Source organism: Elephas maximus, chromosome 3 (assembly GCF_024166365.1).
Source record: "Elephas maximus indicus isolate mEleMax1 chromosome 3, mEleMax1 primary haplotype, whole genome shotgun sequence".
NCBI lineage: Eukaryota > Metazoa > Chordata > Mammalia > Proboscidea > Elephantidae > Elephas > Elephas maximus.
In genome coordinates, this window is record NC_064821.1 from 121,381,920 (window position 1) to 121,406,536 (window position 24,617).

Sequence of the window (24,617 nt, forward strand, 5' to 3'; positions counted from 1 at the left end):
CCTTTACTATGTTGAGGAATTCCCCTTCTGTATCTATTTTATTGAGAGTTTTTATCAGGAATGGGTATTGGGCTTTATCAAATGTCTTTTCTGTATCAACTGAGATGATTATGTGATTCTTTTATTTTCTTTTTTTGGTGAATTATACTGATTGTTTTTCTAATAAACCACCCTTGCTTCCCTGGTATGAATCCCATTTGGTTGTGGTGTATTATTTTTTTGATATGATAATGAATTCTATTGGCCAGAATTTTGAGAATTTTTGCATCTGTATTCATGGGAGATATTGGTCTGTAATTTTCTTTTTTTGTGGTGTCTTTACCTGGTTTGGGTATCAGGGTTATGCTGGCTTCATAGAATGCATTTGTAATTATCCCTTCCCTTTTCTATATTCTAAAATATTTTGTATATTACTGGCACAAGCTCTTCTCTGAATGCTTGGTAGAATTCTCCAGTGAAGCCATCTGGGCCAGGGCTTTTTTTCTTTTTTTTTTGTACCTTTTCAGTCTCTTCTTTTGTTTTGGGTCTGTTTGATTTTTACCTCAGTTTGTGATAGTTTAGGTAGTGTGTCTCTAGAAATTTGTCCATTTCCTCTAGGTTTTTGCATTTGACAGAGTATAGTTTTTCATAGAACTCTGTTATGATCCTTTTTATTCCAGTTGGATCTGTTTTAATGTCCCCCATTGCATTTCTTATTTGAGTTATTTTTGTCCTGTCTTGTTTTTGTTTTTTCAATTTGCGCAGTGGTTTGTTGATTTTGTTGATCTCTTTCGGTTTTGTTGATTCTTTCTATTGTTTTTCTAGTCTCTATTTCATTTATGTCTTCTCTAATCTTTATTATTTCCTTTCTTCTGGTGGCTGTGGGCTTCTTTTATTGTTCTGTTTCTATTTTTTCAAGAGGTATAGCTAATGTTTTCATTTTTTCTTTTTTAATGTGTACATCTATTGATATAAATTGCCATCTGAGCACTGCCTTTGCTGTGTCTCAAAGGTTTTAGTGTAATGTGTTTTCATTCTCATTTGATTATAGAAATTTTTTTATTCCATCTTTGATTTCTTCTATTACCCAGTGTTTTTTAAGAAGGGTGTTATTCAGTTTCCATGTATTTGATTTTTTTTTCCTTGCTCTTCCTATTATTAATTTCTACTTTTATGGGATTGTGATCAGAGAAGATGCTTTGTATTATCTCAATATTTTGGTTTTTGCTGAGGGTTGCTTTGTGGCCTAAGATGTGGTCTGTTTTGGAGAATGTCCTTGTGTATTGAAAAAGAATGTGTACTTTGCTGCTGTTGGGTAGAGTGTTCTCTATATATCTAAGAGATCAAGTTGGTTGATTGTGGCTTTTGGATCTCCTGTATCTTTGCTGATTTTCTTTCTAGATGTTCTGTCCTCTACCAAAAGTGGTGTGTTGAAGTCTCCTACTATTATTGTGGGACCGTCAATTTCTCTTTTCAGTGGTGTTAGAGTTCGTTTCATGTATTTTGGAGTTTGGCCATTGGGCGTGTATTTATTATGGTTATATCCTCATGATGGATTGTCCCTTTAATCATTATATAAAGTCCTTCCTTATCTTTTATTGGAAACCGTAGTGGTCTAGTGATTAAGAGCTACAGCTGCTAACCAAAAGATCAATAGTTTGAATCCTCCAGGCACTCCTTGGAAACACTATGGAGCAGTTCTACTCTCTACTATATGGTTGCTATGAGTCAGAATTGGCTCAGTGGCAACGTGTCTGGTTTTTGTTTTGTCTTTTACAGTCGATTTTGTTTTAAAATCTATTTTAGCTGAGATTAGTATTGCTACTTCTGCTCTTTTTTGGTTGCTGTTTGCTCGATTTTTGTTTTGTATCGTTTGATTTTTAATAGATTTATGTCTTCGTTTCTAAGGTGCATCTCTTATAGACAGCATATTGATGGGTCCTGTTTTTTTTTTAATCCATTCTATCACTCTGTGTCTCTTTATGGGTGCATTTAGGCCATTTATATTCAGTGTGATTATTTATAGGTGTGAGTTCTTTGCTGTCACTTTTTAGTGCTATTTTTTGTAGTGCTATTGTTTTCTTTGTTCCCTTTACCCTTCTGTGCTGAATTCATTTTGTTTGTGGACTTTTTTTTTCATTTCTTTTGTTTTGTGTTTACCAAGACTTTCTGCTTTTCTTCTTTATTTTGATGAGTAGGTTTGTTAACTTTCTTTGTGATTACCTTGAAATTCACCCCATCTTACTAAGTTTGAACTAGTCTTTTATTACTAGATATCACTTTGATTTCCTCGCCATTTGAAAGTTCTATACCATTTATCCCCTTTTTTATTGTTATGATGTTGTCATTTACAGATTGACCTCTGGCTCTTTGATGCAAATTTTTTAGTTTTGTTTTGTCCTTAAGAGTCATTATATAGGTTGATATCTGGTTGGTGCTTTCATATATCCTAGATTCAGGGTGTTGTCTGATGTTGTTAGTTCTCTAATTGAAGGACTTTAATAATTTTTGTAATTTTTGGTTTGGTTTTTACATAGCCCCTTAATTTCTGTTTATCTGGAAATGTCCTAATTTTGCCACCATATTTGCCGTCTAGAAAAGTTAGTATTAGGGTTAAGGTTAGTTAGGGTTAGCGATATATCATTCTTGGTTGGCAGTTCTTTTCTTTCAAAATTTTTTATATTTCATCTCATTGCCTTCTTGTCTGCATGCTTTCTGCCAAGTAATCAGAGCTTAGTCTTATTGTTTTCCTTGTGTATGTGACTTTTCATTTTTCTCACACTACTCCCAGGATTCTTTCTTTGTCTTTGGTTTTAGCTAGTGTGATTATGATATGTCTTGATGTTTTTCTTTTGGGGTCTATCCTTTGTGGGGCTTGTTGAGCTTCTTAGCAGGTTGGTTTTTCATCTTTCATGACATTAGGGAAGTTTCCTGTCAGCAAATCTTCAATGATCTTCTTTGTGTTTTCCAATTTCTTCTTCAGTTCTGGAACTCCATTGACACACAAATTTTTGCTTTTGATTCTATCCCACATCATTCTGAGGATTTTTTCACTTTTTCTTCATTCTTTTCTCTAATTTCATTGATCCCATCTTGCATTGTTCCAGATTTGCTTCTAAAACCTTCTATTGCACTGTCCATTTCTGAAATCTTATTATTTATCTTTTGGATTTCTAATTTTTTTTTTTGTATGATTTCTAGTTGTTTATTTTGCTGTTTTGCTCCTGTATTATTTTCCTGAAATCTCTCACTGCTTTGTCTGTGTTTTCACTGATTTTGTCTGAATTTTCCATGATTTTGTCTATCTTTTCTTTATTTCTGTCTGTATTTTGTTCATCTCTTGGGAGACTGGTGCCCTGATGGTGCAGTGGTTAAGAGGTATGGCTGCTAACCAAAAGTTGGCAGTTTGAATCCAGTGGCAACTCCTTGGAAACCCTAAGGGCCAGTTCTACTCTGTCCTGTAGGGTCACTATGAATCAAAGTCAGCTGTTTTTTTGTTTGGAGGACCCTGAATATTTGAGTTTTGAATTCCCTATTAGTTAGTTCCAGTTCCTTTTCTTCTACTAGAAGGTCATCTGGCATTTTATTTTGGTTGCTTTCTGGAGCCATCCTTTTCTTTCTTTCTTTTTTCTTTTAATATGTTTTGATTTTGCCTGCTGTCTCCAAGACACTCAGGAATTATTTCTTCATGTATTGATTGTAAATTTAATTGTTTTATCGTGCTTTACTGTTTTATTTGGTTATGTCTGGGCAGGCAGGCTGGGTGTATTTTGTTGCTTGTTTCTCTGTGGGCATGATACTTCTCACCACCTCGTCCAGGTGGGCAGAGATGGTCACTAAGCTATGGTGCAGTAGGGCAGTTCCAGCAGGGGTGGAAGGGCAAGGATAAATTGTTTGTGACATTAACTTGGGCCACAGAAGGGGGGCTGAGGGGCAGTGCAGGGCAGGATCCAGGGGACTGTATTGGTTCTACTCGGAGCTGCAATGACTGGCATACAGTGCAAATAAGCAAGAGGGAACAGAGAGGATGTGATGTGTAGAGCTAAGTGGGTGGTTGGGACAAGAGAAATAAGAGAGAGAAACAAAAGCAAAAAAAAAAAAGGAAGAAAAAGGTAAATAAAATGGCAGTGAGGTATAATTTGGCAGGTGGGGGCAGGGCAGACATGACGAGGCCATGTGCTGGTTACTCTCTAGCCAAGCAGTGTGAGTTGGCCTGGCAAGAAGAGATATAGATATTGTGCAGAGCTAGGTGGGTGGGAGAAAGGAAAGAAAAGAAGGGAAAGAAAGAGAAGAAGCCAACCAATTGACAAACAAAAACAAAATAAATATATAAAAAATAAATAAAAAACAACAACAACAAAGAAATATATGGTGGTGGGGAGCCAGCCTTTGGGGGTAAGACAGAATTGGAGGGGCAGTGAGCTGATGTCTTTCTTTCCAGATGGCAAGGCAAGGTACATCAGGAAGGGGCAGAGGCAGTACAAGGCCTAGTAAGGAGAAGGAAAACGGAGAAGGGGAAAGATAAAGAAAAATAAAAAATATGGCACTGAGGAAGCAGGCATTTGGGGGCAAAGTAGACCTGGGCATGCTCTGTGCCAGATGATCTCCTGCAGAGCAGTACGACACAGCCCTCCAAGATGGGGGGTAGCGGTGCACAGGGCTAGGTGGGTGGGAGAAAGGAAAGGAAGGAAGGGAAAGAGAGACAGAAAAAAACAACAATAATAATAAACAAACAAACAATAAATAAAATGGTGCTGAGGGATCCAGTTGGTGATGGCGGTGCAGATTTGGTGAGGCTGTGGGCAGTGACTCTCCAGCCAAGTGGTGCAGCACAGTGCCTTGAGAAGGGGCAGGGCAGTGCATAGGACTTGTTGGGTGAGAGAAAGGAAAGGAATGAAAGGAGAAAGAGAGGGAAGAAACAGAAAAAGAGAAAAAAAATGAAAGAGAGAATGAAATAAACAAAAAGAAAAAAAAAAAGCAAACAAATCAAAAAACCACAGCCCGTCAAGAAGAGAGGGGATAGCACACAGGGCTAGCTGGGATGGAAGAAAGGAAAGGAAGGAAGGGAGAGAGAAAGAAACAACCAAAAAAAAAAAAAAAACCCTAAAAAACAAGCAAATCAAAACAAAAAAATTATACTGAAGGGGCCAGCCAACAGGGGTAGGGGACAGGGTAGACCCCAGTGGCAGTGAGCTGGTGTCTCTCCAACTGACCAACCATAACCCCTTGGAAAGCAGTGGAGGCAGCATAGAGGAAAGACTGTGAGGGGTGAAAAAGTGTTTATCCCTGGTTACCAGATGTTCTGTCTCCTGTTGGTAGCTCCATGAAGTTGTCTTCCCGTACTCCCTGTCCACAGTCCTTGTTGGCTGAGGTCTAAAATGGCAAATCCATGCTGTGCTAGCTGGTAGGGGATATCCATTCCATAGCTCTCCTAGTTCTCTGTTCTCTGTCAGTTTCTTATTCCATTCAGTGTTTGATCGCGGTCTTTATTCCTTCATTTGGTGCTTAGAGTTCCAGGATTGATGCTTGTATCTGTTTTACTTAGCTTTTCAGGTCTTTGCTGCAGAGAGACGGCATGGTGCTTCTATCTATAGAGTCATGTTGGCTCCATCTCTTGCTACGAGGTATTTTAATATACATTAGCTCATGTAGTCCTAAATGTATGTATGTCAAGTGCTTTAGCACAGTGTCTAGCACAAGGTAAACACTCAAAGATATTATCTAAAAATGAAATCATTATTGTCTATGCTAGTAACCGTGTGAGGTGGGCATTGCAATTGCCATTTTATAGCTGAGAAATGAGGCTCATCAAGTTAAACTGGTTTGAACTAGGTTATATTACTTGTATGTGGTTGAGCTAGGATTTACACCAAAGTTTATTTGCTTTCAAAATCTTGACCTTTATGATCTTGGTTTTCAACCTAGGAGGAAGAAAGATGGCTGGATCAGAACTGTCTTTAAGAAAGTTTCATTTTCCCCATGCCTTTGTGATTTGCTGCATCATGTGTATTAGAACTACCTCTCAGGGTGGAGTTAGAAGATAATCCACTTCAAACCACCACCCCTCATCCCACCCTCACCTTGGCACCAGATGATACATGCATCTTTCCATGCTCTTTGTAAACCACTTACATGATGACTCTCCATCTGCAACTTTTAAAAGACTTTCAATTAAATTATTCTGTTTCAATGTATTTCCAAGTTATTAGGAATTTTTGAATCATGTTTTGACAATTTGATTGTCAAGTCTACTTTTTACCTAATTAATCCATAATATGAAATCTGAACTTCCATGAGGAGATTCTAGAGGAGTTATAATTTCCAATGTCATGACATAATTATCAACATAATCCAGAATCAACCTATTACTTTCTCATTTTTAATGTATTTTGTCATTGACTAGCTATACCTTGGTGAGTAATAATAGTGTCTTCCTTTCAAAGTGGTTAGATTTAATAAATGAACACAAATGGTCCAAAGAATGTACTGTTTTATGGGAAAGCAGTCATGCTATTCGGAGGAAATAGAAAAACAGGGAAAATGGAAATGAAAATGAAGGAGACTTTCTAAAATGGACCTTTCTGCTTATTCTGCCCCTTAAATCTTATGGTGGACACAGCTTCATTTCACCATACTTATCCTCCAAATGAAACATCTTCCAAAAAGCTGCTTCTTCAGAGCTATACGATAACTAACTATGAAATTTAATTATTACAGAATGGAAAGCTTCAGAAACATTGCAGGCTGGCCTTATCTAAGAACAGCAGAAATTTTCTATCAAGATGCTAAGTAGGTTACTGAGGGAGTAAATGTCATCCTATAAAGTTAAAATATAGTAAAAATACTATTTGTCATATTTGGGTAGTGCATTGTATCAATTAGCAACAAAACAAACCGTAACAACAATTCAAACTAAAAAGGACATAGAATTCACATCGACGTAAGACAGTCTACCTCTTATTTTTTGTTGAATGATAATTTTACAAGGATATCTTATAAAAGTCTTATGAAGCAGCTTGATCTCAATCTCTCTCTTTCTCGCTTTCTCTCCTCATTTCTCTTTTGTCCTTCCTTCTCTACTGCCTCCATTTTCTCTTCCTTCTTCCCTATCTTCCTACTCAAGCAAAACAATGAAAAACATAAAAAATCAGTATCAGTGTATTAGTAAAAATAATTATCATAGCAGCTAATATTTATAAAAGGCTTACTAGTTCTAACTCATTTAAGCCTCACAAAAACTTTGCTGTTGTTGTTGTTAGGTGCCGTCGAGTCTGTTCCAACTCAGCGACCCTATGTACTACAGAATGAGAGACCGCCCAGCCCTGTGCCGTGCTCACAATTGTTGCTATGCTTGAGCCCATTGTTGCAGCCACTGTATCAGTCCATCTCATTGAGGGTTTTCCTCTTTTCCTCTGACCTTGTACTTTACCAAGAATGGTGCCCTTCTCTAGGGACTGATCCCTTCTGATAACATGTCCAAAGTATGTAAGATGTACTCTTGCCATCCTTGCTTCTAAGGAGCATTCTGGTTGTGCTTCTTCCAAGACAGAGTTGTTTGGTCTTTTGTCAGTCCATGGTATATTCAATATTCTTTGCCAACACCACAATTTAAAGGCATCAATTCTTCTTTGGTCTTTCTTATTCACTGTCTAGCTTTCGCATGCTTACGGTGCAATTGAAAATACCATGGCTTGGGTCAGGTGCATCTTAGTCCTCAAGGTGACATCTTTGCTTTTCAACACTTTAAAGAGGTCTTTCACAGCAGATTTGCCCAACGCAATGCATCTTTTGATTTCTTGACTGCTGCTTCCATGGGTGTTGATTGTTGATCCAAATAAAATGAAATCCTTGACAACTTCAGTCTTTCCCTCATTTATCATGATGTTGCTTATTGGTCCAGTTGTGAGGATTTTTGTTTTCCTTATTTTGATGTATAATCCATACTGAAGGCCGTGGTCTTTGATCTTCATCAATAACTTTATAAGAATTGTTATTACCCCAATTTTACAATTTTTAGTTACTCCTGCTATATCTGTCATAGTATCTCAATAAATATTTATTGTATGAATATACTTTCATATTGTTGGTTTGCAGGTTTGATCTGGGAGACATTGGACAAATACATTTCTAGATATTTCTTGGGGATAAATCTTGGGAATACTGTTCTTATTGATGAGTTTTCTGTTTCTAATGCTTGAGAGTGCACTTTACTTAATATTATACATTTAGTTTGATTTCTTATATCTATAATACAATTGGCTTTGGAGGTTGAGAAACCTGGCTCAGGCAAAGGCCACAAATTTCAAAGAGCCAGGTTGTTCTGCGAAGCTAATGCACAGACTATAAAATTGTTATCCTGTTTACAACTTAGCTAATCTTAGGTAGACATTTAAAACAGTGGTATTTTCATCAAAAATAATTTTGTTTACATCATTCATTGTACTGCAGATAGAAGTGAGTTAAATTCTTAACTATCTTTCATGAAATTCTAGGCTCCCTGATATATTACCAACATTTATAAAAATGGCTTATTGCAGTTTATTGTACTTCTTCATTTAGCATCCTAGAACAAGTTAAGGGGAAAACCAGCAGCACCTACAAAGAGCTATATGAGAAATTACAACTAGTCATTTGAAACCTAAGTGATCAATTTGGGAAAATAGACTATTCAAAAACAAATGGATATCTTCTTTTTATCTTCTTGACCTTTTTCTACATTTCCACCAATAAGTTAGTTAAAACAATGTATCTACCTCTCTGAATATTTTGGACAGCAGTGTGTTATTTTTTGATCAACTGTTCAAATGTTATATTTTAATAAGTTCCCTCTTGTGGTCATGTCAGATGTCTGCTCCAAAGGATAAGGTCATGGGAAAGAAGTTTAATTGGATCATAAAACTTCATACTTTTCTGGGTATTAGGTAAAGGCTAATAAAAGAGTTCATAGTAAATTCTGTCCTTAATCACTAAAAATGGTAGGTCTGTACCCAAAGGTTACTTTCTTTCTTGTAGGAAATATATTCATAATAGTGACTTCATTTTAATTAGGAACTTCATCCATGCCCCAGCAAGCACTGTGAACTCATTAGGATATGTTAAGTTATAGTATGGTATGGCAAGTGATGAAAAATGTGAAGGGAAATTAAAAATATAAATTGAGTTTAGAATATTAGAATACATAAGTGATGCTCATTTGGCAATGAATTTGACATACACAGTTACTTTAGGACAGGCTAAAGAAGAGAAAACAAAATTTCTCTCTTAGAAATGATTGCTTTAAAATCTTGAATATTTTAATTGCATTTATCAAAACAGAAACATTTGATGAGAATTTAATGGGAAATGAGAAATAGGATTCAAATATAGCCCCCAAAGTAACTCTCATTTTTTTTTAAAAAGGATTACATCCCAGTTATTAAAATTAAGCTAAAAATTGTACTATTAAAATCACACTTGACTTTCAAATAATGCAGAATTTTATTCTCCTGTTCATTCATTTTGTTGACAGTAATGGAAGCTGCATTGAACGTTCAAGGAGGGTAGAATTCAAGGGGAGATGGAAGTGCCAGGCAGCAGCTCAGTTTTGAGCAAGGAACTATTTATTTTTTAAGACTCTTTATTGAGTTACTCACATCTACTCTAAGATTCAGTGAGCTAACAAATAATTGTTGAATAAAAAGTCACTAATATAATTCATGCTTTCGATTTCATTTATGTAAACAATAGACATTCATTTAGCGTTCTTTTTTTTTTTTTTTTAATAAACCGGTGGATATTGGCATCTTGTATTTCCTGTGTATCGGTGTTTACTTTCTTTGCAAAGATGATAGGAGCACTAGAGTCCAGGACTAATGCTGGAGTCGAACAACAGGTTTCTCTCTAGCATGTATGTTCCTGGGACTGATATATTTAAAGGTTTCAGGAATTAATGAGTAGTTTGTAACCAAGGAGACTGCTGGAAAAAACCTGAAGTGAACATCAAGAACAATGGTAAGGCACATAGTATGTGTTCAGTATATTTTTGTTATTTAATATCTCCAGTGTTGAGAATAATTTCACCACCATAATGATGTCACCAGACTTGTATTACAAAGGTGTGATTCCAGTAGTTGCTCCTAAACTACTGTCAGGTGCCGACGTACATTGTAATGAGTAAGCTCTTAACCTGTGTTGCCTCATTAATTTCACACAACAATACAATAGCATATGGATTATTTTACTTATTTTACAGCTGAAGAAACCTGAGGCTCGGAGAGGCAATATAACTTACCTAAAGTAAAAAATACAAACACGCTAACTACTTTAAAGGCAGAATCAGGATTTGAATTCCAAGTGTAACTATAAAGATCAAGCTTTCAGGGCCTACCTGCGCTGCTGAAATGACTTTTTCTACTTTTCAAAACATTAAGACATGGGAAGTACTTCTGTGTAATGTTAGAGGTACGCAATGAAAACCTAATTTTCTTAAGAGGTTTATTGCTATAAAACAGCTTCAAAGTTTTTTTTTTTTTCCTTTCGTAATTTGTCATTAAGCTCATTGGCATTAGCTCAAACGAAGCTATTTTCTTCTCTGTTCCTTTCTTTGTCGTTGTTGAGTAGCATAGAGTTGATTGTTACCCGTAGCAACCCGATGTGACAAAGCAGAACTCGCCGGTAGAGGTTCCTAGGCTGCAGTCTTAACGGGAGTAGATCACCAGGCAGTAGATCACCAGGCCTTTCTTCAGCAAAGTCACTGGGCGGGTTAAAACTGCTCACCTTGTGGTTGGCCTCTGAGCGCTTAACCATTGTGCCACTGGGGATCCTTGTTTTTCTCTTAGGATGCAGTTTGTATAGTTCTTTACATTTCGTGAGAGGCTCCCTCTCCTTCCCTGCCCCAGTAATTTTTGCTGTCTTATGGTCTTATTGCGTGTTTTGTTTCCTGGGTAATAGCAGGATAAGGGAAGTGAAGCCAGAGCAGCTCAGATCTTCTGAACCCTTATTCATCAGCCTGTTCAGTTACCGGTCACAGTTTTCTTTCCCTTCTTATGTATGGACACTGATTTCCCACAAACCTTAAGTGGAAATTTTAGTCCAGCTAGCTTTAAAAGTAGAATTCAGCTCTTCAGAAAACCCGTATTATTTGAAGTCACAACCACAGAGGAAACCTCTGTGAATGCATTTCCAAGCCTGATCTTCACTGAGAGTGCACTTGGCTTAGCATTACCCATTTAGTTTAATTCCTTATATCTAATATCTGTAATACAATTGGCTTCGGATGTTGAGAAGCCTGGCTCAGTCAAAGGCCACAAATTTCTAAGGGGTTGTTGCTCTGTGAAGTTAATGCACCAACCATAAAACTGCTATCCCATTAGGTTCATTTTAGGTAGAGATTTAAAACGGTGGTACAGTAAAACTTTCGAAAGTTGGAACCTGTATAAGGTAGAAACCAGTCAAAGAAGAAAAACTGAAATACTTTCCACTAGAGGAATGAGAGAAAAGTGATAAGATCGCACCGTATTAAAGATGGAAAATTTCTGAGACCCAGAAAAGCAAGGCAGTTCCATCACATTTTGGCTCTCACAGGTTTCACTGTATTTTCATCAGAAATAATTTTGTTTGCATCATTTATTGCACTGCATCACTGCTAATGTGCAGATTGAAATATGTTAAATTCTTAACTATCTTTCATGAAATCCTAGGCTCCCTGATACATTACCAACATTTATGAAAATGACTCATTGGAGTTTATTGCACTACATTTGGCATCCCAGAGCAAGCTGAGATGTCTCTCAGCATGAGTAAGCATGTTTTCAGACTTCGCTGCTGTGAAGTTGAACGTGGAAAGCAGGAAGACTAGGATGGCGGAAAAGTCCTGAAATATCCTGAGGTCTGTGAGAACAAACCACTGGACTTTCCATTGCTGATTAAAACATTTCACTGAAGTCCTTCAAACTCTCTAGATTAAGAAGCTTTCTCTTTTTAGCAGTGCTCTGGAGAATAGAGCCCTTTCTTTTTCTATTTTAAAATTCCAGTCACTTTTGATGTTCTTAACCAGGCGCCTTGATGATAATGTTCTGAATTTATAGTACCTTTCAAGTGTAAGTACTTTACAAATGATATGGAAGGCTCCCCCACCAAAGACTATGCTATCTAGCTCAGGCTGCTAGAGATTTAAATAGGCAGGAGGCAGCTTGAAATTGACCTAGGAAGCCAAGGATATGATCTCATTTCCACTGAAAAATGTCCTGCAAGTGCCAATGACCTCAAGAGGTCGAGAATTTTAGCTTTACATTTCTTTTCAAAGGCTACCTGTGACTCCTTAGGCCCCTCCTGGGGCAATGGACTTTGTTCAGAGAAAGGCAAGATTTCATTATAGAACCACTAACACCACTTCTTTTCTCACCTGGGACTCTATCACAGTACCGTACCACAGTTTAGACGTCCTTCATCTGTGAAATCTGGTCCAGTCAGAGTACAAGGAAACTTTGCTTCAGGCAGAATTTGTAATACATTGGGATTATATTCCTTTCTCCAATCTCTGATCAAATGCTACATTTTACTCCCTCTTGAAGAAACATCCCTGAATTTCTCCATAGAGGTGATGTGAAATTTTGAGTGTGAGAGAAAGAATTTACTTTTAAATATCTATGCTTTCTATTTACAAATGATTTTAAATCTATCAAGGTGCCCTAAAAAAGTTAGAATTATACATAGAACACAGAAGTGTGAATGACAGTCTTCAATTTACACTTGGTCTCTCAAATTTTTAATATTATTTTTCTCAATTTTGATTCTTCCTATAGACATATATTAAAAACACTTGCCCGAGGTACAAAAGAATCCTGGAAAAAATATATATATTTCTGAATTTATAGTAACAGTAATCCTTTCTGTAATTTTCCAAAGGAAAGAAAATACACTATAAGCTGAACTTTGTGGTCACCTGTAAAATCTTTTTTTCAGCTCTGATGAAGCCTTCAGTAAAGTCAATTTAAATTACCGCACAGAAAATGGGCTGTCTCTACTTCATTTATGTTGCATTTGTGGAGGTGAGTATTTGAAACTTGCTACTTTTAAAACTGGTTATATGTGTATATGGTCAATGATTCGAGCTCTTTCATAGTCTACAAAATAATTCTGTTCATATTCAATTTTCTTTTTTGCTTTGCCCCCTCCAGCCCTGATAACCTTCAGACAAAGCAATAACTACCAGGCAGACATTCCAATTGATTTAGCTCTGAATTTAAGTTTCATTGTGCTTCTTGTCTGAACCAAGTCACTTAGTTTGCTTGGAAATCAAAAAAGCATTTTCAATGTTGGGCTTGTCAGTCAGCAGTTAAGTTAAATTCAGAAGCCTTTAAAGCACTGCCTAAAATATCATCAAGCAGTTGCTTCACAATATGTAGTAGGAATATGTGGAAGGTGATAAATGCCAAAGATAAAATCTCAATGTGAAGATTGATCTGAAGAGTTTAATTTCCTCATATTTTGTTCTCTTTCATTCATTAGTGTGACCCTAGCACCTGGAACCATGTCTGGCATATAGTAGGCACTCAATAAATGTATTGACTTAATGACTGAATAGTTAACACATATTACATTACAGCCTTCAGTATGAATTACACCTCAACATAAAGAAAACAGAAATCCTCACAACTGGACCAATAAGCAACATCATGATAAGAGGAGAAAAGACTGAAGTTGTCAAGGATTTCCTTTCACTTGAATCCACAATCAACACCCATGGAAGCAGCAGTCAAGATACCAAATAACGTATTGCATTGGGCACATCTGCTGCGAGAGATTTTTTTAAAGTGTTAAAAAGCAAAGATGTCATTTTAAGGACTGAAGTATGCCCAGCCCAAGCCATGGTGTTTTGAATCACCTCATACGCATGTAAAACTGGACAATGAATAAGGAAGACCAAAGAAGAATTGATGCCTTTGAATTAAGGTGTGGGTGAAGAATATTGAATATACCATGAATTGCCAGAAGAATGAACAAATCTGTCATGGACGAAGTACAGCCAGAATTCTTCTTAGAAGCAAGGATGGAAAGACTTCATCTTACATACTTTGGACATGTTATCAGGAGGGACTGGTCCCTGGAACAGAATATCGTGCTTGGTAAAATAGAAGGTCATTGAAAAAGAGGAAGACCCTCAATGAGATAGATTGACACAGTGGCTGTAACAATAGGCTCAAACACAGCAAAGATTGTGAAGATGGCGCAGGACTGGGCTCTGTTGTACATAGAATCTCTACGTGTGAGAATTGACTGGATGGCACCTAACAACAAACAAGGATGTTACTCCAAGCGAGTATTCATCGAACTCAGCTTTTTACATAGAACACTGTTGTATCAGTATCAACTCTAACCATATCCCTTAATCTTTCCTCCCAAACAAATTAAGGTAACTCTATCAGACTGATCATCCTCCCAAAGATAAACATGCCTTCCCAAATTTGATTGTATTCTCAGTATTTCTCTGATCTAAATACAGCTCTACTTCTAATGATGTTTTGAGGAATCCTCTACAGCGAGATTTTTATCTAAGCTTATATCCCCAATAGTTTATTAAGATAAATTATTTCATGTTTTTGTGTTTAAAAACCATCTGATGATGAGAGCACTAAATAAAAACAGAAGACAAGTGTATCAAAACATGCAATAGTGAGATCAAGTTTTCTAAGTGGAGTAGAAATGTTCATTATTTAGTAAGGCTGCCAATTAGCTTTACAAATGTTCTGATGAACAGCAATTTGACACTTTCATACATCAGTATGGCATTTACCATTAACTCAGTGAGAGATTTTAAAGTCACCAGGCCCACCTCCAGGAGGATTTAATCAATTTTTTTTTTCATTTTTCTCTTCAAGGCAATAAGTCACATATTCGAACCCTTATGTTAAAAGGGCTCCGCCCATCTCGACTGACAAGAAATGGATTTACAGCTTTGCACTTGGCAGTTTACAAGGTACAACATCTCATTTCCATAAATACTGTATTAGAATCAGAAATGGTGTGTATCTTTAAGTTTCTTTCTTTGTTTCTTTCTTCTTTCCAGTCTTTTCTTGGCCAGTTAGTAATGATAGAAAATTTTCAGAGTGACCAGAGGCATTGCATTATTGAATGGCTTTCTCTGTCTTTATTGAGTAGGTAGCTTCTATATGCTAGACGCAGGCTCTCTTAGCAATTTCTGTGTTCAACTCATTTAGTTCTCAAAAAAACCCTGAGTGGATGGTATTATTCCCCAGGTTACATGGTTAGCCAGTGGTTAACCAAGATTTAAACCAGGCAGTCTGGTTCCCTCACCAGAGATCCTCACCAGGACATTAACTATAGGGTCACTACGAGTTGGATTTGGTTTTTTGGGGGTACAGAGATCAGGTTGTATTTGAAGATGAGAGAAGCACATTGAGGCCATATTCCTTTTCTGCAAGTTTTCCTTTATAAAAATATTTCTGGAGCTCCCTATTATTTTTCTTCCTTTATTTCTCTTACCTTTGCTTCAGTTGTTTATTTCCTTACGTCTGGCCTCACTCATACCTAATTTCAATACTGAGAAGAGAGTTTATCTAAAAGTGAATTGGGCAAACTTGAATACTTGAAATTGAGATAACCAAAACTACAATAAGATTCCACCTCACTCCAACAAGGCTGGCATTGATCCAAAAAACACAAAATAATAAATGTTGGAGAGGTTGTGGAGAGAATGGAACACTTATACACTGCTGGTGGGAATGTAAAATGGTACAACAACTTTGTAAATCAATTTGGCGCTTCCTTAAAAAGCTAGAAATAGAACTATCATATGATCCAGCAATCCCACTCCTTGGAATATATCCTAGAGAAATAAGAGCCTGTACACAAACAGATATATACACACCCATGTTCATTGCAACATTGTTTACAGTAGCAAAAAATGGAAGCAACCAAAGTGCCCATCAACGGATGAATGGATAAATTATGGTATATTCACACAATAGAATACTACGCATTGATAAAGAACAATGATGAATCTATGAAACATTTCATAACATGGAAGAATCTGGAAGGCATTATGCTGAGTGAAATTAGTCAGTTGTAAAAGGACAAATATTGTGTAAGACCATTATTGTAAGAACTCAAAAAATAGTTTAAACAGAGAAGAGAATATTCTTTGATGGTTACAGGAGTGGGGAGGGAGGGAGGGAGAGGGTTTTTCACTAATTAGATAGTAGTTAAGAACTATTTTAGGTGAAGGGAAAGACAACACACAATAGAGGCGAGGTCAGAACAACTGGATTAAACCAAAAGCAAAGAAGTTTCCTGAATAAACTGAATGCTTTGAAGGCCAGTGTAGCAGGGGCAGGGATTTGGTAACCATGGTTTCAGGGGACATCTAAGTCAATTGGCATAATAAAATCTATTAAGAAAACGGTGTACATTCTACTTTGGATAGTGGCGCCTGGGGTCTTAAATGCTAGCAAGCGGCCATGTAAGATGCATCAATTGGTCTCAACCCACCTGGAGCAAAGGAGAATGAAGAGCACCAAAGACACAAGGTAATTATGAGCCCAAGAGACAGAAAGGACCACATAAATCAGAGACTACATCACCTTGAGACCAGAAGAACTAGATGGTACCCAGCTATAATCGATGACTGCCCTGAAAGGGAACACAACAGAGAACCCCCGAAGGAGCAGGAAAGCAGTGAGATGCTGGCCTCAAATTCTAGTAAAAATACCAGACTTAATGGTCTGACTGAGACTAGAAGGACCCTGGAGGTCGTGGTCCCCAGTCCTTCTGTCAGCCCAAGACAGGAACCATTCCCAAAGCCAACTCTTCAGACAGGGTTTGGACAGGACTATGGGATAGAAAATGATACTGGTGAAGTATGAGCTTCTTGGACCAAGTAGACACATGAGACTATGTATGCAGCTCCTTTCTGGAGAGGAGATGAGAGGGCAGAGGGGCGTCAGTAGCTGGCCGAATGGACACAAAAATAGAGGGCGGAGAGAAGGAGTGTGCTGTCTCATTAAGGGGAGAGCAACTAAGAATATATAGCAAGGTATATATAAATTTTTGTGTGAGAGACTGACTTGATTTGTAAACTTTCACTTAAAGCACAATAAAAATTAAAAAATAAAAAAAAAGAAATTGAGATATTCCTTGAGATTTCTGTAAATAAATATTTGACATGGTTTGCTCACTCTCTAATCATAATAACAGCTTTCATTCACTCTGTACTTATTATGAACTAAATATCACACTAATTTATGTACATTATTTCTTTAATCATTAAAATAATTTAGTGAAGCTCACATTATGTCTGTTTTACAGATAAAGAAACTGAGGCTTAAAGTTAGATATCTAGTAAATGTTAGAATCATGATTAGAATCAAATACAATTGGCTCATATTCCCAGACTCTCATTCAATACTTTGTCTTTTCTTAATTCTGTGACATGATTTTTATTTCAGTTTTGGGCCCGTAGGTATGCGTGTGTGTGGGAAGTGGCAATTGTGTGCTTGTATCAGGATTACTTGAAACTATAACCCTTCCCCAACTTCTAGTGTTTTTCACAACGGGGGAAGAGGGCCATGTTTCCCCATGATTCAGGTTCACATATTCCTGTCATTCAGAAGCAAAATCCCTAAAAATCATCCTTTTTCATGTGCAGTCAATGTCTTTTCAGGTCTTTTGATGCCTTCTGGGAGAAAACCTCAGTTAAGTGCTAAATTGCCTTTAATACCTGCAAATCCTCCTGCTAGAGCCCTGGTGGTACCATGATTACAAACTCATTTGCTAATCAAATGGTTGGCAGTTCAAATGCACCAATAACTCCTTGCAAACCCTATGAAGCAGTTCTACTCTATCCTATAGGGTTGCTATGAGTAGGAATTGACTCAACAGCAATGGGTTTGGGTTTGGTGAGTCTTCCTGCTAAGCTTGAGGAGCTGAATTCAGGGTATAAGAAATAGCTTCTGATGCTAGCTTTGCTGCTGAAAGGCTGAAGGTAAACATAGAAGAGCTCCAGGTATAGGAAGCTGGTAACGGCTAACCAAGACAGAGCGTGAAACCATGAATTCTGAACCTGACTGGCTGGGAGGTGCTTTCTGTATTAGTTCATTTTGCTAAGATTTAGCATGACTCAGCCCCACAAATGGATTTTGAGTGATTTAGTGCTACAATCTTTATAAAATTTAATCTTTAGAGGGTGTATTTCTTCTATCTGTGTTTATCAAAACTAAATTTTTATTTTTGAGTTCCTTTTCCTCTATTTTTTCTGTTTTCTTATATTTTCCAGAAGGAACGCGTGGACTATAACTTTTCGTAGTAAGTGTAGACACATTTATATTCTTAGGAAGCAAGTAAAAAAAAAAACAAAAAAAAGCCCAAAACCAAACCCTTTTCCATCAAGTTGATTTTGACTCATAGCGACCCTACAGGAAACAAAGTAGGCAACAATTCTTAAAAAGGCCAAAATGGAATGCGTGGTTACTTTGTTGTTCCTTATCAAGGGTAAAAAACAAATTAAAAAAGAAAATAATATAAAGTAGCCATCTCCACTACCACTGTGTTAAATCTAGCTCTAATATCCCTTACTGAACAATTGCAATAAGTATCTAATGTATTTTGGAGCTCCTATTCTCTTCTCCCCATATATTTTTTAAACGTATTCTTATTTTAATTATTATTTGAAACTTAAAATATATTTGCAAGAATAGTAGAAGAAACTTCTGTATACCATTTATTCAGATTCCCTAATTGTCGTCCATTATTATTCGATTTTTTCTTTTTTTTTCTGAGCCATTTGAGAGTAAGTTAGAGACATTTCTCTTTACCTCTAAATATTTCAGTATTTTCTAAGAACTAGTAAATTTACTTATATGACTATAACACAATTATCAACATCAGAAATTTTAACACTTGCATAATACTGTTATCTAATCTACAGTCTAAATCCAAATTTTGTTAATGTTCCCAATAGGGTCTTTTATAGTGACTTACTTTTTATGATCCAAGATCCAATCCAGAATCACACATTTTCAGTTTTCTTGTTTCTGTAACCTCCTTTAATCTGAAGGAGTTTCTCACCCTTTCCTTGTCTTTCTTGATTTTAATATTTTTGACACATATCAAACCAAAACAAAACCAGTTGTCATCAAGTCAGTTCTGACTCATAGCAACCCCTGTGTTTCACAGTAAAATTGTGTTCCATAGGATTTTCAATGTCGGTGATCTTTTGGAAGTAGTTTGCCAGGTCTTTCTTCCAAGATACCTCTGGGTGGTTCAGTTAGCCAAACTTTTGGTGAGTAGCTGAGCACTTAATGGTTTGTGCCACCCAGGCCTCCTTGTCATGCATAACAGACCAAATATTTATATCTATATTTCTTTAGATATTTTTTCATTGCAATTGGATGTTATCTTGTTTTCAACACTCAGCAAAAAAAGAAAAAAAAAGTCACTCATATTTCATTAGAGGCTACATTAATAGCTCTTTCAATTACATACCCTGGCATTCTGAGCCTTCCTCATGAATATTTTTACCAACAGGGTCTTCTCTGCTTCTAATAGTAAAAATGAAGAAGGTGGTTAGTTCTTTAATGCTGTGTGGATGACTCTCATTCTTTTTTGTTTTGCTTTTCAAAGGGATAAGGTTTTTTTTTTTTTTTAAGATATAATTCACATACAATAAAATTCACAATTTTAAATGTAAAATTTGATGACTTTTGAAAAATGCATAGTCACGTAACCATTATCACAATCATGATATAGAACATTTCTATTATACCCCAATTTTCCTCTATCCCCTCCTTTATTCCACCTGACCACTAAAACCATTCATGGTTTTCTACCAACAGTTTTTCCTTTTCTAGAATTTCCTATAAATATAATCATTCAGCATGTAATTTCATATAAATGTAATCATTAAGTCATTCTTTTATATATGAATCTTCTCCATTATCATGATGCTATTTAGAACTATTCATGTTGTTGTGTGTTCAGTAATTCACTCCTTTTATTGCAGAATTGAATTTCCTAATATGAATATACCACAATTTGTTTATCCTTTCACCTATTGTTGGGTATTTAGGTTGTTTCCAGGTTTTGACTATTATAAAAAAAGCTGATATGAACATTCACATACAAATCTTTGGACTTATGGACCTAAGTTTTTATTTCTCTTGGGCAATGTTTCAGTGTGGAATTACTGTGTTATATCACATGATTAATTTTATAAGAAACTGTCAAACTCTTTGCCAAACTGGCTATACCATTTTTCATTCCCAGCAGCAATATATGAGAGTTCCAGAGGCTCCATATACTTGTCAACACCTGGTATAGTTAGTTTTTTTTTTAATTTTTGCCATTCTATTGAACCTTTCATAAATAACCACTTTAAATGTCTTATCTACTAATTCCAGTATCTGGATTATCTCAGCATTTCTTTCTATTGAATGCTTTTTATCTTGACCATGAGTCACATGTATCTGTTTATTCACATATCTATTAATGTTTTTTTGTGTGCTGGACATTTATGAATTATTTGTTACAGGAAATCTGTACCATGTCATCTTCCTTTGAAAGCTGTTGAGGTTGTGTTTTTTTTGTTTTTTTTTCCCCTTAGTTTTGGCAGTCAGTTACATTTTTAGTGTGGGTGGGTCTACTTCAGTTTTGAACTTAGCCCCATGGCATGCCTCTTACTCTAGGATGTGGCCCTTACCCTTAAGGCATGGCTTTTCAGTATGTCAGTTGAATGCCCAAGGTACTAAATGAAGTCTTTCCACTCTGAATGGGCAGGAACTCCAAAATCTCTCCACATGGCATGACCTCTGCTATCACCACCATTCATCTTTCAGTCATGAATCAAGTGATATCTTCCAAAACTTGCAGAGTCTTTCTCTGTGCATATGCAGCCCACCTCAAGAACCCATGGTGTATCTCCATGAAGACTTTTGCAATATTCTTTATGTGCAGTTTCTTCTTTTCAGTAACTCAGTTCCAAAAATTATAGCCATTTCAAATTCCAGGCTCTGATTTCTACTTTTAAATCAGTGAGACTGCCCTCCCAACTTCTCTTCTATGGTAGAAAAATATCTTCCTGTAGAAAGCCAGGGTAATCAGGGGAGATGATAGGACTTTGTATTTTTCCCTTTTCCCAAGAATCACATTTCTTTGTTCATGTTGTTCAGTGCCTGAGAACCGTTCTTTAATATATTTTCTTCCGTTTTATAGGTTTTATTTGTCAGTAGGGCAAGCACATACAAGTGATTCCATCATGCCCTCATCTAGTTTGTGTTACTTTCAAAACGATCTAGTCAGCACTTCAGTACTGCAATACTACAGCAAAATCATCAACAAAAAGCACAAAAATGTGATAAATATGGTACTAAACAGGTCTCAAATAGGGCATTTCTTTACAATATAAGAGCTGAAATAAGAAGGCAGAGTGTCACTTTGTTTGACCTTGGCTGGGAACTTTGGGCAACTCATTTTTTTTTTTTTTTTTTTGCCACTCTGCTCATGTTTGTCAATAACTGCAAAAATGCTATGAGTATTGATTTTTGAGATTATAAATGAATCTTAGTGTGTAGCCAAACTCACAAGTATGGATTCCACAGATATTGAAAATCAACTATATTTGTTCATAAATTGTATACATGATCCAAAATCATCATTTAATAGCTTGAGGCAAAACTACACTCTTTGGGGGACAATCAATGTTAACAGTTAGTGGATATAAGTCTATGTTTCAAATAGCCTTTTGACACATCAAAATATTTTGACAAGTTTATTTCCTTATATGATTAAATTCTCATAATTTTACTGGGACATGTGGCTTACTAAAAGCTCAGATTCAGAGACAGACAACTGTAAGCACTGCCATTTTTAATTTGCCTCTGCTAGCATTAGTAATATCTGTGATCTGTGGTTTCATCACAGGAATGTTTTAAAGATACCTGCCCATTTTGCAAGAGTTTGTTTAACTCTGTTTAACTGGGATCACTTAAACTATAAGTATCCTCATGTATTAAAAGCTAACAAAAAGTAAACAGTGACTCCATTTTAGAATTTCAAGTCTTTCCATTTGGGAATTTCAAGGATTCTTTTATTATACTTTGGGTACTGTACGTGACACATGGCTGATTGATACATGAATCGAGACCCCAGTGTAAATTTAAATGTCAAATATTAGTAAAACTTAACTCTATATATAAATAAATATGAATAGAATTTCCAATATTCTTCCTCTTGCACCTAACGAATTGTCTTGGAAGATCCCTGGCATGCTTGCGTCCCACTTTGGAGTGCAATTCTTTGGGTAGTATTTACTTTGTGCTCCTAAGATGAAACAGAATGCTTTGGGAAGAAAGCAGAGACTTCTAATATAGCTTGGAAGGTCTTAAAGAAAAATTGTTATGAGCAAAAAATTATTAGAACATCTTATTAAACCTCACACATACCTCTCCTTCAACACTCAGACAAGCCACTGAATGGAATTTCTTTTTAGTGAATAAGAACTAGTATTTTGACTAGTCAGCTTCTTGTTTGTTTGTTTTGTTTTTAGCATTTGATATGATAAAAGCAGATGTTGAATGCTTATTTACTTCATACAGATTTCTAGATCTTGTTCCAATAATTTAGAAGAAGTAATTGTATTTATCTATCATAAAGGGGCAGGGAGTAGAAGAAAGAGGAATTTAATTCAAACCTATACTTGACTTACTCACTAGACTGAGATTCTTATCACCATACAACGATGCCTATCGGAAAACTCTGTATTTCCTATTAGTGGTGAGTCATAACCTTGGAAACTGCTGTATCATTTTTCCTGATTTTTTTTTTTTTCCTCCCTAGCACATGTATTTGATTGCAAAGTTGAGATTTCACTTAACTATCTTGTGGTGGTTAAGGTTGTGTACCAGCTTGGTTGGGCCATGATTCTCAGTGGTTTGGCAGTTATGGTGTAATTTGGCAATTATGTAATGATGTAATCAACTCCATGATAAGATCTAATATCAGCAGCCAATCAGTTGAAATGGAGTTTCCTTGGGGATGTTGCCTGCCTCCAATATATAAATGGATGTTCCAGCAAGGCTCTCACTCTGGATCCTGCATCCACTCATTGTCATTTGACCTCTAGTTCTTGGGACTTTAGCTAGCAGCTTACCTGTCCATCTTGGGATTAGTTGGTCTCTGCAGCCTGTGAGCTAGTGGCCTGCCATCTTACCTGTCAGTCTTGGAATTCATTAGCCTGCAAGCCTGCACAGCCTGTGAGCCAAGTCAGCAGCTTGCCATCTTACCTGCCGATCTTGGGTCCATCACCCCCTGAAGCTGTGTGAGTCAGGAGATGCCTTCATCCTAATGCCTGGCTTATGGACTTGGGATTTGCCAGCTTCTACAACCGTTTCAGCCATTTTCTTTAGATAAATCTCTTTCTCTCTCTCTCTCTCTATATATACATATATGTCTCACTGGTTTTGCTTCTCTAGAGAACCCAGCCTAAAACATTTGGTACCAAGAGTGGTTCTAGAGAAACAAAATTGTAAGTATGAGTTTTCTAAATTGGTTCTCAAGTCTAGTTAGTCTTAAAGATGTCAATGACTGCTTCCAGTAGTAAAGAGGGCACTGCTGATCCATGACATAAAGTGGCAATATAAATATGCAAAATATCACCACCAATAGATCAAGTATTGGAGAGAGACAAGGTTCTGGGCCATCACATGTTTGATATTTTTCTACTATTTTGTCAGAATGAGAAGTATAAGGAAACCAGTTGGTTGGTCCTACCTTTGCTAGACAAACGGTGAAAAAAAGAAATGAGTTCAGAACTTCAAAGTCACCATTCAAGCACTACATAAAAGACCTCAGAGTTGCCATTTGTGACCTGAAAGAAAGCCTTATTTCTTGTAGTAACAGAGCTGGTGTTGATAAAAGCCAAACCACGAGTTTTATTGTAAGAGTGGTTGACGTATGATGCCAATGAATTCTCAACCTCAGATGGTGTCTGAAGTCAAAGTGAGGGCATTTATTGGGAAGAAATGGAATCTTGAAACTTGGGATGGGGACATATGTGCAGATAATCAGTAAGCTGGGGACATTGAGCCCCTAAATTCCATTGAATCACTCCTGCCAACAGAATCAGACTTCTTACTCTCATAGGAAGAAATTACTCTATTTTTGTCTGCTAAGCCACCTCCCCAGTAAAACCATTAGCCCATCCACCCCTATCTAATAAGATTTGCACAGTTGTGTCTAAAGAGCCTTTGTCCAAGTCATTATCTGGGGCATTGCCTGAGGCAGATGCCTTACAGGACAATGCTGAATGTTCTCAAAACACTTCCCCAATACAGATTTTCGCTTCTAGACCTATAACTAGGCTTAAGTCCCAGCAAGCCCCAAAAGGTGAAGTAAAATGTGTGACCCAAGAGGAGGTACACTACGTTCTGAAAGAACTGCTTGACTTTCCTAATATGTACAAACAGAAACCTGGAGAATAGGTGTGGGAATGGTTATTAAGGGTATGGGGTGATGGTGCAAGGAACATAAAGTTGGATCAGTCTGAGTTTATTGATATGGGTCCACTAAGCACAGATTCTTCATTTAATGTTTCAGCTAGAAAGGTTAGGAAAGGATCAAATTATTTGGTTGGTTGGTTTGCTGAAGCA

General features: G+C 36.6%; 1 protein-coding gene across 5 annotated transcripts in view; it reads left to right on the forward strand.

Moving 5' to 3' along the window:
• The window catches only part of TNNI3K (TNNI3 interacting kinase), a 380,317-nt gene that overhangs the window by 17,915 nt on the left and 337,785 nt on the right, over positions 1-24,617 (forward strand). For 3 of the 5 annotated variants that reach the window (XM_049879574.1, XM_049879578.1, XM_049879575.1), the window contains exons 3-4: positions 12,922-13,007; positions 14,838-14,935. In XM_049879574.1, coding sequence (XP_049735531.1) covers positions 12,922-13,007; positions 14,838-14,935 — 184 coding nt within the window. Of the gene's footprint in view, positions 1-11,657; positions 11,846-12,921; positions 13,008-13,467; positions 14,372-14,837; positions 14,936-24,617 lie in introns of all 5 variants that reach the window. The other 2 variants (XM_049879577.1, XM_049879576.1) reach the window with 2 other exon arrangements.